Below are 16,334 nucleotides of genomic sequence, written 5' to 3' on the forward strand. Positions count from 1 at the left end.
GCTGGTGGGGGAGCCAAGTATAGTGGGAAACCCTTCTCTAGGGGTAGGAAAATGGCCTTAGGGAGGCTGGGCAGATGGCTTTGTGGTTAAAGAGCACCAACTGTTCTTCCAGAGGTCCCAGGTTTGATTCCCAGCACTCACAAGGTGATTCGCAACCATCTGTTAACAATGCATGTATGTATTGCAAGACATATATGCAGGCAAAACACACATACACATAAAATAAGTAATTTAAAAAACAAGAAAAAAAGAATATCTTCAGATGCAAGTTTCCAGAGGAACCTCCAGCTAGTGGGAGCAGATTATTCAGGGTGGGGAGTGCACTGCTAGAGAGAAGCTGAACAATTCTCTGGGAAGCAGTGGAGACCTTTCAGGCTGCTGAAATGGAGCTGGGAGAGCCGTGACAGGCTTGGGAGTCAGAACTGGAGATGCTGATAGACTGAACATTGGAATTTGATTTGAAGGGTTTAGGCCCAGCAGGAGGATGAGTTGGTGGTGACTCCTACAGTTGGTTCAAGTACAATTGGTTCAAGTCAGTCACTAAGGGAAGACAGGAGAGGCTCAAGGCTGGGAATAGGTCTTCCTTTTGATGTGGATGGGAGAGATCTGGATGATGACTGACTTCTGACTCCTTTTTCTCTGTGGCAAATAATGTTCAAAGCCAGTGGAAATGGACCATTTACAGAGGCAAATTAAAGAGAAATGGGAAAAGCTCAAGTTTGACACCCGAGGCCAGTTCTTTGGGGAAGCTACTGGTTAGAGAAGCTACTACACTTGGTGTGCCAGCCTGGCCATTGAGCACAGGGGCTGCCTTGGGTGACTTTGAATGGTAGCTGTTTGATTGGCTGGCTTTCTGGTTATCTACACTTGATTCCAGCTTCTCTTCTCCATATCCTTTCCCCTGAAGCAGGTCCCGAACAAGATATTCTCTTCTTAGTAGATATTTTTCCCTTATAAGACAATTTCAGCCTAAAAGCTTTGTTAATAGAAAATCAAATGTGAGCTCAGACCTTCCGGTCAATCTTAATAGATGAGATACTGCCCTGAAATGAGCAGCCCACAGTGGGAAGGGAAGGTTGCCTGACGAAGAAGGCAGTGTCATGATTCAGCCGGCCACATAATGAATTCTGGTTAGTGTCTGCGCTTTTGGTCAAGTCTGTGTGCAGAGCAGCTCTGTTTGCCTAAGCCTTTCCAGTTTGCTCATTGTTCTCCCCAGCCCCAGCTGCTTACCCAGGAGGCGCTTGGACTTTGGGGTTTGTTTTGTTTTGTTGAGAAGTTCCTGGAATAACACAAGAGGTATGGGAAAGCTAGAAAGTAGGTGACGAAGTTCTAGGGATGAGAACCAGCAAGCACCACCCAGACTGCAGTTGCCAGAATGCAGTTCTCAGCATGGGAAGCACATTGGAAACTGACTTAACATCTGCTGGGCTCTCAGCATAGTTGACCTAAAGTGTTCCAGCTCTGGGAATGCCTACAGGGTACATCTTGGGAGAACCTGGGGGTCACAAGAAACAGAAAACTAGTAGATATGTTTACCTGCTTCCATCTAGTCTTGGGTCAGGTCTCCATGGCTTCCTTTAATATCTTTGCTAAGGGTGTCTTACAACCTTGACATGAGTAAGCACTGCAGCTAAGAAGGAAGAATCCAGAAATCAGAGTTGGGAGGGAGGTTTAGTCACTAGCTGCAGTGTGGAGCCATGCCTTCCCTTTCTCTTCTGGATTCTTTGAATTAGTTCTTTGAAGTGACATCTGCAGCAATATGGACTCTTTGGACCAGCCTAGGCTATGAACTCAAGTCCCTCTACCCCCACCTCCATCCTGACCATTGGCAGGAAGGGAATGAGGAAGCAGATGACCTGCCGGGAGGTAGATCTCAATTGGCTGTATGCTGCGTGTGAGGGTTTCATTGGAAATTTTTTTAAGACACTTGAGATTTGAGCACATAGGACAATATATTATTCCTGAGGCTTATTTCAGACAGAGCAAAATGAAGGTGTAGCATGTTTGACATAGAACCTGCCTTTCTGTAACTGAAAACTATGGTGCATACGTGTCACATCTATTGCTCTTACCTTTTACATACATGTCCCTGTCATGTTGGGTCATGTTTTAGGGGGATGCAGTCCACTGTGGCTGGAGCATGAAACAGCAAGTCACATTGTATCCTCAGTCTGGAAGCAGAGTGATGCTTTTGAGGAGGGGTCTGTGTGCTCTGTTCAGCCTCCATGGAAACACCCTCCCAGACATACCCACATCTCTAATTCCATCTAGTCAAATGGACTTCACCTTATTTCTTCACCACTATCAGCCAGTATTTTCTTTTAGTCAGGTAGTTAAAAAAACCCAAATCAAGTGCTTCTCTATACCTGCTTCCAAAGAGTGATGGTAGTGATGATGCAGTCCTTGTCACAGAATGCAAAAATCTGTCCCCTGGCGTATGGTCAAACTGTCCTCAGCTCACAAACTGCTCAGGCTCTTGTTTTCTCCAGCTGCTTCTGTGATAACTTTTTCTTCTATTCAGTTGTCATAGTGTAGAACCTTTTTGTTTCTTTAGTTGTGTTTTTGTTTTGTTTGTAGCGGGCCATATTTGATTAAAATTAAATCTGACAAGGTGACTCAACAAATGAAGGTACTTAACAACCTAAATTTGATCCCCAGGAACCCACATAGTAGAGGGAGAGAACCAACTCTCATAGATTGTCCTCTGCCCGCCCTACCTATGTCCCCATAAATAAATATAATTAAAAATTTCAAACAATAAAATGAATTAATGCAGTGGGTGTGGTGACACATAACTGTAATTCTTACTATGTTCAGGAAGGTGGAGAGGGACCAGCCTGGGCCTCATAGAGAGGTTTAGGTCGGTCTGAGGGTACATGTGAGACTTTTTTTTTTTTTGAGACCTTTTACAAAAATAATAATGTTAACTCCATTAAGATCTAACCCAGAGGATTTTGTGTTGAGAACTCTGATAAATAGCATGGCACACATACTTTGGGCAGGAAGAGGGAAGAACTAATGAGCAGGGATCTTGTGATATGGGCCAGAAAGACAGAAGATAGAGTTGGCTCCAGATTTCTTGTTACCTTTGTGGCCTTGGATAAGCATTTTTTTGAGCTCACTTTATGAAGACTTATTTTTTATTCATTATTTTTCTTGTGCAGGCACTAGGAAGACTGTCTTTATAATAAGATCCTACCCTTCCTCCAGAAAATTCTATCTTCGCCCGTAGAGCTTGAGCTTTTGGTTGGTTGGAGGTGGTGACTGTTGCTGAGCCCTGGAATGCACAGCCCTTTAATGTGGCTTTCATAGTGAGCTTCCCATATGAATGGTGCCACTACCCCTCCCTAACTGGATTTCAGTCACCTCTGGAGTCATCTAAAGGTGGCCCCACTGTGTCTTCTGCATGCTCTATGACCTTGAGAAAGCATGAAGCATCACACTGAGCCTCAATTTCTTCACTAAAGGCACGGTTGCTCTACTGTGTGGACCAGAGTGGGGGCTTCAGGGCTCTGGGATCCTCCCCTGACAGATGGCCAAGAAAGAACAAAACGACCTCAGAGGGATTTCTTCCTGTCTCTGTAAGATTTTGCCCCAGATCTCTTCGAGTTCCAGAAAGTCTAAGGAAAGCTAGAGGAATCCCAGGAAAAAAACAAAGGGCCTCCCTATGGAAACTCAAGCTCTGGCTCCAGCTTGCCTATACTCTAGGAGGCTCCACCTCTGGCCCTGTTATTGTCCTCTGTGGGCTGGAGGAGCTGATGGTATAGTGTGCTAGGGAGGAAGGGCAGCCAGAGTTTTGCTCAGAGCCACAGAGCAGCAGTCCTGCCCTGTGTGTCCCACCCCTCAAATGGATGGAAGAAGAGATATTGGGACAGGAGTGATACCTCTGGGAAAGTAAAGGCCAAAAAGATTGGGTTGCCATTTTTGCCATGTACGCCAGAGTTCTTCCAAGTTGGACAGTTGGCATCAACAAAATGCAGAACCTACATGTTCACCTCCAGAGCCACACTATGGGTGTGAGAGAGTCCTACGCAACAACCCTCAGGCCATTGTTTCCTGCCCAAGTCATTTCAACAAAGCAGAATACTGCTTTAAGGCACCAGTACTGTGCACCCACAGAGCAGGGGTTCCTCGGGAACCAGCTATGTCACCTCCACTGTTTGTCAAGGTTCTAGATAAAGCCTCACCTGGTACTCAAGGGACCACATTTCAAGAGTTCTGAGAAGTACCACCTCCCCCAACTAGAATAACAGGAAAAACTACGCTTCAGGCATAAACAATCCACAGGGGTCTCCTTGCTTGGGTCAAGCGCTGTGTTTATATCTGCAAGTATTTCTCAAGCACTGTGTCAGATGAGAGGAGTCAACAGAGCGCTGCCTCGGGCCTGTACCATTGTAGCAGCGCTGGCAGGTCTTCCTGCCATCTCAGTTCCTGGCAGTTCTTTAGGAAAAATAATATCATGGCCTATGGCTACAGACTTGCCCATTCCCTTTCCTTAGCTACCCTCCACCCCACCCTTTCTTTTGTCTTTTAATAAATACTATTCATTTACCCTGAGAGGGAAAAATTTCTTTGTGTCTTAGTGGTAGATATGCTTTATGAATGTTATTATTTGTGCACCTACCTATGCTAAAGGTTTAACCCAGCTCCTCTCTGCTGATCTATTCCTCAGAGGGCAGGGCTGGCATCCCCACTCAGCTCAGAGCCTGCCACCAGCATGTGTTGGGCATTCCACTCAGCTCTTTGAGCTCACCAGTGAGAGCTTAAGGTTGTGGTTGTTGGAGCCTCATATGTCTCATCTCTGTTTCTCTGGGTCTGTGTCTGCAGGGCTAGAAAGTGCCCAGCAGAGGGCTGCCCCTATGTGGCATACAGATGTGGTAGAGAACAGCAATGAGTTGCTCTGTGGGAAAGCTGTTCCTTTTTGCTTCTGCCTCATCTATCAGAGATGCCACCATTGGTGTCTGCTAAGCGCTTGCCAGCCCTTGCTTCTAATAGAGATGGAGTAGGCCTTGGGCTCCAACAGTCATTGGCTAGAATGTGAGAACACTGTTCCATCTGGCTTTCGTAGTTACTGTTAATTATCACACCAAGATGATGCCCCCCTTCACAAATGGCAATAGAAAATATATGGTTTGTATAATTTTGTGCACATGCACGCATTTGTGTGCATGTGTGTGAGCATATGCATGTGTTGAGAGGCTAGGAGCCAACCTTGGGTCTTCCTTAGGCACCACCCCCTTTGTTTTTTGTGACAAGGTCTCTCACTGGCCTGGAGTTCACCAACTGGGCTAGGCTCTCTGGCCAGTGAGCCCCAAGTATTTCCCCAGTACTAGAATTACAGTATGTGCCACATACTGTCCATGGCTTCTGGGAATTGAGCTTGGGCCCTGATACCAGTTCAGTAAGCACTTTACCAGCAGAGCCATCTCCCCACCACCAGAAAGTGTATGTTTTGCTATATCTATGCATGTTCAGTGTACATAGAACCCAGACAGAAGTCAGTGACCAGGCCTTACTTTACAGAGAAGAAACACAGGCTGATGTTGAGGTTTTAGGAAGAAGATGCTCACTGAGGCAGCTTTGCCAATGGCTGTTTCTCTTCTTTCTCCATTCTAGGCATGGATCCTGAAAAACTGGAGCGAATCCAGCTCCCGGTGCCAAGTGCAGTTGAGAAAACCACCTACAACCATCTGCTAGCTGAGAGACTCATCAGAATCATGAACAATGCTGCCCAACCAGGTACCCCTGTCTTAGGGGCTAGATCCCTAGCCAGGTATCATGAGCCCTAGGTTCTGGATGTGGAGAAATTTCAGCCCTTTCTTTTTCCCCTAGCCATCAGCATTTGTCTTTTATTGCTGGGGTTGTCCCTACCCTTGGTTGTAGCTCCCTCTCTCTTTTCTCTCTCTACACCAGCCTTACTCTGCTGCTTTTGTCATGGCTGGGACCCTCCTCTCTGGGAAGCCCGAGACCATACTGTGAGAATGAAGTAGGCTGTGACTCAGAGTGAGGGCAACCCATTTGAAGGGTTGGGTGAGAGTACACTCTTGTGCCCAGTGTCTCCAGTGGTTTGACCCAGCTCCCATCTGCAGCCAGACTACTAAGGCAATTACAGAGTGGAATAAAGCTCTAGGCACGGCTTTTCCAACTAGGGTAATTTTTCCTCCAGGATATATGTGACTATGACTGCAGACATTTTAAGATGAATGACTAAGAATGTTCCTGGCCTCTAGTGGCTAGAAGTCCAGGACACTGCTAAATATCTCAGGTTGCACAGGACTTCTACAGCACAGAGTTTCTTGGCCTGGAATGTCTATGGTTGCATGGCAAGTTCTCTACAGAGACAGGAGAAAGGTTACTAGAATGAGTGAATGCATGGGGGACAATCTGGCCACCTGCTTGCCCCACCGGGGAAGAGTATGGTTAGAGCAGCCTGGTGTGGAAAGCCTGGACCAGGTCAACCAGAGTTGGTCAAGTGGTGACTGGAGCACTATGTGGCTATGCTACCAAGTGGGAGAAGGACCTGGAAAGCCAAATCAGTGGCCTCAGGGTGACAAAAGGTATCATAGCAGTTATTCACAGAATAGATGCTTTCTGATTGTATCCTACATACCAGCTAAGAGCCACAACTGATGGTCTTCAAATACCTAAAGCTGTAGACTGTGGAGATGGGGTCTTACACTCAGAGGTCAGGACAAAGTTAGCACTGGGGAACAACATGCATGGTCTGTAAAGGTCTAGATGAAGAAAGAGGGATGTCGTGGGTTGAGCCTTTGAGACACTGTTCATACCTAGTGGTAGCAAAGAAAAAGAGATAACCCAGGACCCTGAATAAGAGGAAAAGGGACACAGGGTGTAACTCAAGACATTGGGTACTCCTTGGGGTCAGTTATTGCTGAGAGCTCCACTTAAAGGAGGCAGAGCCTTTTCCTGGGGCTGGAGTCAGGAGCAAGCTTTGCAGGATGCAGTGGGAGCCATATGGGTTAGGGCACTGAGGGGAGCTGTGCTGTGGCCAATAGGGTCTGCTCTTTGACCTGCACTTGTGAAGGCAGGAGCTTGCTGACCAGCAGAGGGAGTAGGCACATAGACCTCAGGATGGAGAGGGGATGGAATGTCTGGAGGAGGTGGGTTGGGGCTGCATTAGTAAGTAGGGACCACTTTCCCTGAGCTTTTGTCATGCTAAGCAAGACCTGCTTTGCATGTATATAACTAAGAACAAATTTTTCTTCTCATCTATTTCAACAGCTCCTCAGGGTATTATTAGCAAAAGGGCTGGTGTTTGGGGTATGTCCCTGGGGAGTGTGTGCTTGGGCTCCAGGGTCTTAGACCTCAGGAACAAGGCCCAGAGGTTCTCTGCTCCCTCTTTCTACTATTACACCTATACCTTTCCTTAGATAAAGTGCAAAGACCCATGGGACAGTTTGCTTAACAGTAGTTTGGCCTTGCGCTGGGTGATGGGTGTCTTCCCTAGGAGGAAAGAGATGGCTTCCAGTAGCAACCCAGAACATAGCATAGAGTCCTGAAAACATTATTTGAGACCCTGGCCTCAGCTGTACTTGAAGTCAGTCCCTCCCTTCCCCCATTACCCTAACAGATTTTGTAAGTTAGCCATTGTGGTGTGTTTGTTTGTCTCTCAGTTTCTGCTTATATAGTTTAAGCTGGTCTGGGTTCGGTTTCTGTTAACTGTGACCAAGTTGTGATGAGCTTCATGCTATGCTAGGCCTGGAGCCTGGTGCTGTGAAAACACCCCCAAGAGGAGATCTCTACAGACACGCAGTGTGCTCAAGCCATGTGGGAGGGACAGTGTCAGTAAGGGAAGGGAGGTGACTAGTGCTGGTTATCATACCCATCCATCCAGGCCCCAGTAGTGTTCCTGTCCTTGCCACACCCCAGCACATGGAGAGCCTGTGCCCAGCACTTTTTCTTGTAAAATTGAGCCTCGTTGGTTTTACTGGGCTCTTTTGCTTGTTGCTACCTGATCCTTTTGAGCAGGGACAGGAGCACCTTGGGCACACAAGCTTGGATGGTAAATGAAAATGTGAAATAAAAAGGGGGAGGATTTTTATTTCTTGACTATCCTAAAGCACAAGGAATTTTTGGGGTGGGGGTAGATTCAAGAGAGAATGCAGCAGAAGGTCCGGGCTGAACATGGACAGCAAACTAAACCAGATCGTAAGAGGAGAGAAGGGGAGGGAGAGTAAGAGAGGAGGCTGCTGACCAAGAAAGGTGGCCTGGACCAAAAGACCAGCTTAGCCAAAATGGCTGTTATATAGGGATGGGGCTGGGGGGTGGGGGGAGAAGCCCCGCCCCTGGGAGGGAGAGGTTTAGGTAAAGGGTGGGGTGAGGAGTGCTGAGTGAGACTTGTCCTGAGGTTGAGACCTAACAGGTGATGTACTCATTCTAGAAGGGAGAGAAAGCTCAACTCCACTGAGTTACATGATCCAAAGTGGGCTGTTGGTTTTGAACCCATACCTGGAGTGGAAAACATGCTGGACAGGCACAGCTACAGCACAGCCTCCCACCTTCTCACATCTTCCCTTGTTCAGCTGATAAAGGGACTTCAGGACAGATGGGAGATAAAGGCTTAACAGGGCATGTTGGCTTGTAACTTACACATGTTGACATGTGTAGCTCCCTCTGGTCTCCCCTGGACACAAGAGGCCTTGAGCAAGTCTGTCTTTCAGGTGATGAATACCCTCAAAAAAGGAAAATGAGAGCCTTGTATCGGGGATGGGCAGTGGGCTCTGGGGTACTGGGCTGACCTCTTATACCTGGGGTGAGCACTGGGCTCTGGGGTACTGGGCTGATGCTGGTGTGCTCTGCAGATGGCAGGATTCGGTTGGCCACACTGGAGCTGAGCTGCCTGCTCCTAAAGCAGCAAGTGCTGACCAGCTCCAGCTGCGTCATCAAGGATGTGCATCTGGCCTGTCTGGAGGTGAGTCCGTGCCTTCCCCTTCCCTTCCTATGCTGTCCCTCAGCTGAGGAGATCATTTACGAGGCTGCTGGCACTGCCTGTTCCACAGCCTCCCTTGCATAGTTTAGAGAAGCTGGGTCTGAGACACTTGCGACTCCCAAGATCCTACACATGTCCAGAGATGCCTCCCTCCACCCAGACCACGTTCTTGTGTTGAAGTAGCCTCTTTTGGAATAATCCACTTCTGGATCAGCTCCAGAAGTTTTCATATGTTCCTTTTATGCGACAAAGCTTTTATACATGTAGAAACGTATTCACCTGCCATGTTGGGTGTTTTTGTTTTAGTTTGGTTTGGTTTATTGTTTTGTGTGTGTGTGTGCACTTGTGGGCGTGTGTGTGTGTATGTGTGTACTTGTGGGCGTGTGTGTGTGTATGTGTGTGTGTGTGTATGTGCACGCGCGCGCACGCCAAAATTTAGAACATTTACTAGGTTCTCAGTATCTTTTATCATTTTTTTGTTCCCTTTCATTAGTTTTAGAAAATGTAGGAGCCGGGCAGAGGTAGCACACGCCTTCAATCCCAGTACCTGGAAGGCAGAGGCAGGTGGATCTGTTAATTTGAGACCAGCCTGGTCTACATAGTGAGTTCCAGGACAGCCAAGACTGTTACACAGAGAAACCCTGTCTTGGATAAAGAAGAAAGAAAATGTAGGGAGTGCAGAGGTGAAAAAGAACAGCTGAGGGTTTCTGACCCACTCCCACGTATATATGCACATGTTTGTGAAGTAATGTGTTTTATTAAAGCAGAGACAAAGCTGTGTTCAGTAACCTATTCCCCTGCTTAACTAAGTCACCCACCGCTTCCCCTCAGATATGTGTCCCTTACATCTTCCTTCTTTTTCAACAGGGCGCAAGAGAAGAGAGTGTCCACCTTGTACGGCATTTCTATAAGGTACTTGGCAGCACAGGGAAACAGTAGCCTGGGGTATCTCTCATGAAGTATAGGATGGTGGGGTCTAGTCCTATACGCAATCTTCAGTGTGTGTGTGTGTGTGTGTGTGTGTGCACACATGAATTCACTTATAAGTATGTGCATATGTGCATCCTAAGGTGTATATATAGAGGTTAGAAGAGAACTTTGAGGAGCTGTTATACTCCTTCCAATGTGGAATCTGGACACCAAACTTAGGGTCATCAGGTTTTACTGCAAGCACTTTTACCTGCTGAGCCATTTTGTCAGCCCTTCAGTTCTTTTTTACACCTATGAATATTGAGCACACATGCTCAATTTCGTAGTCTCCAGAGCTGTGGCCTCTAAACATTTTATGTTTTGTTATAAGAACAATAAAAATTTTGAGGACTTCTAGTTTATGGCAATTTGGTTATCATATACTCGTGAATTTACTGTAATTTGTGAGATGTATGTGTATGACAAAGTCATAGGTTTGTGAGTTATGTATCCTAATACTTAGAAAACTACTATGATTTTATTACTTGTATACATGTGTAATGCATGATTTTATTACTTATATATGTGTGTAATGTATGTGTAAACATGCACGCTAAGAATCCTCATGCAAGCGTCTGCAGAATTATCTTGAGTTTAGTAAGATGACCTTTAGGATCTGAAGGATTTAAAGACATTACCTTCAGGTTCCAAATGATTGCTTTGTGGTTTGGGTTTTGTTATTTTGGGGGGAGGTTTTTCTGTTTGTTTTGGGGGGGTTATTTTTTATTTACTTATTTATTTAGGTTTTTTTTTCCAGACAGGGTTTTTCTGTGTAGCTTTAGAGCCTGTCCTGGAACTTGCTCTGTAGCCCAGGCTGCCCCCGAACTCACAGATCCACCTGCCTCTGCCTCCCGAGTGCTGGGATTAAAGGCGTGCGCCACCACTGCCCGGCTCAAGTGATTGCTTGGATATCAAGCTTTAACAGTTTAGCTTGGGCCTTAGCAGAGTTGGGCTGCTATGAGAAAACACCATCAGCAACAGTCCTTTCAGAAACACACCAAGATGGGTGTGTAGTGAGGGTCCGCTCCCCCCACCCCCTCCACGCCTATGCCCTCTACATCCTCACATGGAGAACTCCGATGTTCAGCTGTAGTGGGTTCATGCACATGGCTAGTCATCCTAGTCACCCTAGTGAGCTCATCTTTTGGTTTCTATAAATCCTGGCCCTGCTTTCTCTGAACAAAGCTCCGGAGCTCCTGAGAGGGGAAGTGGCAGCACTGTCTCACTTTCCTGCTGCCCTCACTGTTGTCAGCTAATGGCACTAAAGCCAGGTCCTGTAATCTAGAGCTCTGCCTTGGCAGGACCAGGTGACCTGATCAGCTGTAGTTGTAGACGTGCCAGACAAAGGGGCACCACTGTGGGCCACCACACTCGGGAGGAAATCCCAGCTGCCCTTCAGAGAACCACACTTGGCTTTTAATCAAGAATCCAGTGAGCCTCTCTAGTCAGCCCAGAAGAAAGAAGAAACCTGGGACTGCCCTATTCTTTGGGCTTCTTCCCAGTAGAACTGCTCTAAGTCTGTCTATCTATTGGAAATGTTGAGGTTGTAAACATAAAAAGGCACAGGGTAGCCATTTCTCAGAAGCTACTTCCTGGTCCCAAACAGAAAAGGAGCTGCATTTGCATTTTATTCGGGTCCCAGAGAGACACAATGGTTCTGACTCTTAAGGACAGTAGCAGTCTCCCAAGCCCCTACTGACTGGCAGACTCGGGGGGCCGTGCCTTTTCTGTGCATTAATTTGCCTTCACAGGGTTTGGCCTGACAGACATGGGCTCCAGCCTGTCCTTTTCTGACACATAACAACTTTGCCATCCATTCTCACAGTAAAACAGGAGGGGCTGAATTTTGTCCAAGATGGAGTCCTGGGCCCTAACAACCAAACTTCAAGACTTTCCTCAAAAACAAATGGAGCAAGCAATATAATCTTAGTGCTAAGTATTGGTAGTTATGTCCTTCCCCTTAGAAGTGAATTGGCCTCACATGTTTAACATGGTCCCTTAACCAGCATTTCCCCCGTTTCCAACCATTCTGGAGAAGGAAATTATGTTAAGCACTTGAAATATTAATCTTGTCTCTGTTTTAATTATACATTGTGTCATTTTTGTTGTGCTCTAAGTGATCTGACAGAAGAACTCTTGCTCAGTGTGCTTTCAAAGAGGAGGAGAATGTTGAGCAGTGCAATTTGATATTTGGCCTTTCATCTACGCATGTGTACTCACGTTCATGTGTGTATTTTACTTTCTGGTGATTTATAAGAACTTGTAATGGAAAACAGATGGCCTCAAAAGCCAAGTGCAGCATTTGGAGTACTGTGTGCATGGGGGGTGGTAGTAAACTTCTCTTCACTCCCTTCTTTTCCTTGCAGGGAGAAGAGATTTTTTTGGACATGTTTGAGGATGAGTACAGGAGCATGACAGTAAGTACAGGGCCAGAACATATGGAGGTTAGTGTGTACCTTTGTGCTGCCAAATTTGCTGATCAAGTGGCAAAGACTGATAGTGAGGTAGATTTGATCACCACCACCACTAAAACTTTAGATTATATTCATTCCCATACCCCTGAGATGTCTGCTTTGATTGCTTCCTAACTCTGTGCCCTTGTACAGGATACTTACATTTTGAGCCTGGTTGTTATCTGTACAGTGGGGCACATACCTCTGAGCTGCCCTGGCCAGATGTGGATTACCCAGCAGCAAACCTCATGCTAGCCCACATGAAAAAGTACAAATTTCCACTTTTCCCTGCTTCCTGGTTTTTGCTTGTTTTACTCCAGTATTCATGGCATGTCCTAAACAATGTTTAACATTCTCCAGAAATACTAAAGTTACTCACCCTAGGCCCTGCAAATGATGTCAGTTCTCCACTGGTCCTTAGGAAAACAGCCTCTTCCCTGTGAGAAGGGACAGGCCCTTAGTGCTGCTTCAGTGCTGCAGGAGGCAACAGCATTGTGTCTGTAAGGTGGCTAGGGTCACCTGGGCATCAGTCAAAGAGAGGTGTCCTTTTAGTGAAGACTGACTCCTGCTAGGATGAAGAACATGATGTATAATTAAATCTGACACAAATTGCAGTTCTCATCTTAAAGAGAATAAGTGAGAGTTTATTTTAGAGCTAAATATAAGTGACTGTGTCCAATACTCAGGTTGCCCTAAACATATTTTGACAAGGAACTGGTTTCATGTAGTCACAAAACAAAATCCTAAATCCAAGCACTTTTCAAATACATGCAAAGTGTAGGAAGCTTCTACTATAGGTCTCAGATGATGCTAATGGTGTGTTAGATTAACACACCCCAAAAAGTTTCACCTGGTAGTCATAAGGATGTGTGGTCAGACAGAGGTGAGCAAGGAACAAGCTATTAAGAAAGCTAAAGATACATGGCTCTAAGTCTGTAATGTTCCAGTTCTCCATGGCCAAGAAGCTCTAAGCAATCTGGTTTGTAGAGTGTTTAGCAATGAACAATGAATTGCTCTTTCAAAAAAAAATGGATTTGTGCTCGTTCTCTCTCTCTCTCTCTCTCTCTCTCTCTCTCTCTCTCTCTCTCTCTCTGGAACTTCAGTGCAGAGTCTTTACCTATTGAAAGAGCTGTTGCCGTTATCTCCTTTGTGCAGATGAGGAAAATGGGAGTCAGAGAGGCTGAGTAATGTCCCTAAGTCTGTCCAGCCTGCTGGTGGCAGAGCCAGGCTTCCATGGCGGAGTGGTTCTCTCTGCTGTTCCCTGCCTCTCTCTGGAGCACAGAGGACAAACTGTGGCAATGACACCTTCTATTTTGTCTTTCTGCATTTCCAGAATCAGCCCCCAAGTAGCACTAGATAAATAGATGATAAGTGAGCTTTTTCATGGACATAACTCACCAAAGCATGAAGTGATGGGGACATTTATAATGAACCAAAGTGTTTAAAATGTCAGAAAGAAAAAGGCAGGCAGCACAGCTAAGTGGCTCCCTGGCTTCCAAGATTGTCTCCAGGGCTCTGGCAGCATGGCCTTCACCACATCTTTATACACTACACCCCTGAGACATAATGGACCTTTTCAAAGTCATACCTCCTTACTGGCCCACACAGTCCCTGTTGTCATGCTTAGGGCAGCTCAGACTTTTCCCCTTCAGACTATCAGTTTCAGGTAGGTAATCCCTAGTCTGATCATCCTTAGTACCCTTTGCAGCTTGGAAATGTAAATTCTACATGTTATTTATGATTTGGAAAAGTCAGAACTCTGAAGCCCCTGTTATGTTTCTTTTATTGCTTCCTAACTCTGTGGCCTTGGGCAGGTTACTTAGATTTTGAGCCTGGCTATCATTTGTGCAGTGGGGCCCACACTTCTGAGTTGCAAATTCAGATGTGAAATACCCAGCAGGAGGCCTTGTGCAAAGCCCATAAGCAAAAAATGTGTTCTCCTCCCCTCACCCCACCCCACTCAGGAAGCTTCCTGAGGTTTGCTTATTTTATTCCAGTGTTTATAGCATGTTCTGCTGCACAATACTTGACATTCTCCAGAAATACTAAGGTGACACACCCCAGTCTCTGCAAGTGAAGTCAGTCCTTAGCTGCCCCTAAGATATTGGCATCTGAGCTAACTAAAGTGAAGTTGTCCTGAGTGCTGCTCTTGGACTTGGCGGAGGCAGGCTGCAACTAGACCTCCAAGTCGGACTCTTCTCATATCCCTTAGCAACTCAGGGTTATTGCTAAAGGGATAATGGGCCCTGGGGCTCACTGCTGTCTCCCACCCCTGTAGCAGAATGGAGGGAATTTCCTAGAGAGGTTCTGCAGTTTCAGCCAATGGGTACTGTGAGAAGGCCCTGCTGGAATGCCAATGCCAAGAGCAGCCTGGAGTGGGAACATGACTCTGCCATTCTGCTCTGAAATACAGGGATTATGAGAAAGGGACTCAGGCCTCTAGACAACCATGTTTAATGTGTCCTACAAAGGAAGGCAGACAGCCAGCACTGTGTGGCCTTGGAGCCCCCTAGCTTAAATGAAAGGAAAAGCCACAACTTGGGAGAATGAAAAAGTCCTGCCACTCATCTTGCAAACTGGAAGCATAGTCTCGGTCTAACCCAGGCCTACAGGTAGGCCCTTCTCTGAGGCTTCCTGTGATGTCTGTCTCTCCTAGATAAAGCCCATGAATGTGGAATATCTCATGATGGATGCTTCTATCCTCCTGCCCCCAACGGGCACTCCACTGACTGGCATTGATTTTGTGAAGCGGCTGCCCTGTGGTGATGTGGAGAAGACGCGGCGGGTAAGTGTGATGTGGGCTCTCCTGGGCCATAGGGAAAGGGTCTCTAGGTCAGTTAAAGACTGCCTCCAATATGTGCCTAGTCACCTGTAGAGAATACCACCTCACACACACCTGCTACCACACATGGCTTTCCAAAGCCTGTTGCCCTTGGAAATAGGAGATTAGGATTCTGTGGCCACTGGCACCTCTGTGGACAGCTGTCAGACCACCTGCACTAGGGCAGAGTGTAGCCAAAACCCTGAGTGGAAGCCACGCCAAGTTTCTTTGAAGTATAGGGGAGCAGAACCTAGAACACCCAGTGTAGGGGAGATGGGTGTGAACCTTGACTTCAAGGTCTGAGAACCCCAGGCAGTACACTAGAAGGTGTCTGGTAGTGAGAGGATGGTGCTGGCCAGGAGGCAGGAGAGCGTGTGTGCAGAGCCAAGTTCTCAGAAGCAGCTGAGGGTGATCCCCTTATCAGCACTTTTTTTCTGAGGTGGCCACTCTAGGAAGCAGCCTCAGTCGGGCTCTTCACAGTATTTTATCTCCTGCGTAAGATCTAAGTTTCTTTCTTAGAAAGCAACACTGCCTTTTCCTAGAAAATCATTCCCTGGAGACGTGACTATGAATAGATCATTTAGAGGCATCCAGATGACTACCACATCTTCTTCCTTGGTCTGCTTGTGGCCAGAGCGTCAGAGGGGTTTCACTTGAGAATTTCAGGAAGCACATAAAGTGGGGTGTGCCTCAGACAAGAGGCCTCTGCAACCTCCTTCACCCTGCTGGCACTTTTAATCACATGCTCAGGGGCAACAGAGGAAGTGGGGACCTTGTATCTTTAAGCAACACACATTCCCAGTCCCCTAAGCAAACCACAGACTCCTGCAAGCTGTCCTCTGACCTCCACAAGTACACACAATACATTTTTTTTTTTTTAGTATAAGACCAAAAATACCAAAAGTGCCCCTGAGTCATGCCAGCCATGCTGAAATAAAAGTCATCAGAGTTCTTAGGGCCCCGGGAAAATGAATGAATCAAAACTTGGAATTTGGGCTATTCCCACTCATGTAGGGGCAGCTGGAAGAAGTGGCTAAGAAAAACTACAGGTTCATGAGTCAGGCCCATAGAGGTTAAGCCCTATTCTGTGTGACCTTGGGAGCATTGCTTAACTTCCCTGAGCCTGAAGTTCTCCTGTGCC

General features: G+C 46.6%; 1 protein-coding gene across 7 annotated transcripts in view; it reads left to right on the forward strand.

The window, feature by feature from the left end:
• Positions 1-16,334, forward strand: part of Clec16a (C-type lectin domain containing 16A) — a 224,081-nt gene that overhangs the window by 85,091 nt on the left and 122,656 nt on the right. For all 7 annotated transcript variants that reach the window (XM_038325851.2, XM_038325854.2, XM_038325852.2 and 4 more), the window contains exons 13-17: positions 5,617-5,739; positions 8,823-8,932; positions 9,818-9,862; positions 12,286-12,336; positions 15,029-15,157. In XM_038325851.2, coding sequence (XP_038181779.1) covers positions 5,617-5,739; positions 8,823-8,932; positions 9,818-9,862; positions 12,286-12,336; positions 15,029-15,157 — 458 coding nt within the window. The remainder of the gene's footprint in view (positions 1-5,616; positions 5,740-8,822; positions 8,933-9,817; positions 9,863-12,285; positions 12,337-15,028; positions 15,158-16,334) is intronic.

This window comes from Arvicola amphibius, chromosome 4, assembly GCF_903992535.2.
Source record: "Arvicola amphibius chromosome 4, mArvAmp1.2, whole genome shotgun sequence".
Classification (NCBI taxonomy): domain Eukaryota; kingdom Metazoa; phylum Chordata; class Mammalia; order Rodentia; family Cricetidae; genus Arvicola; species Arvicola amphibius.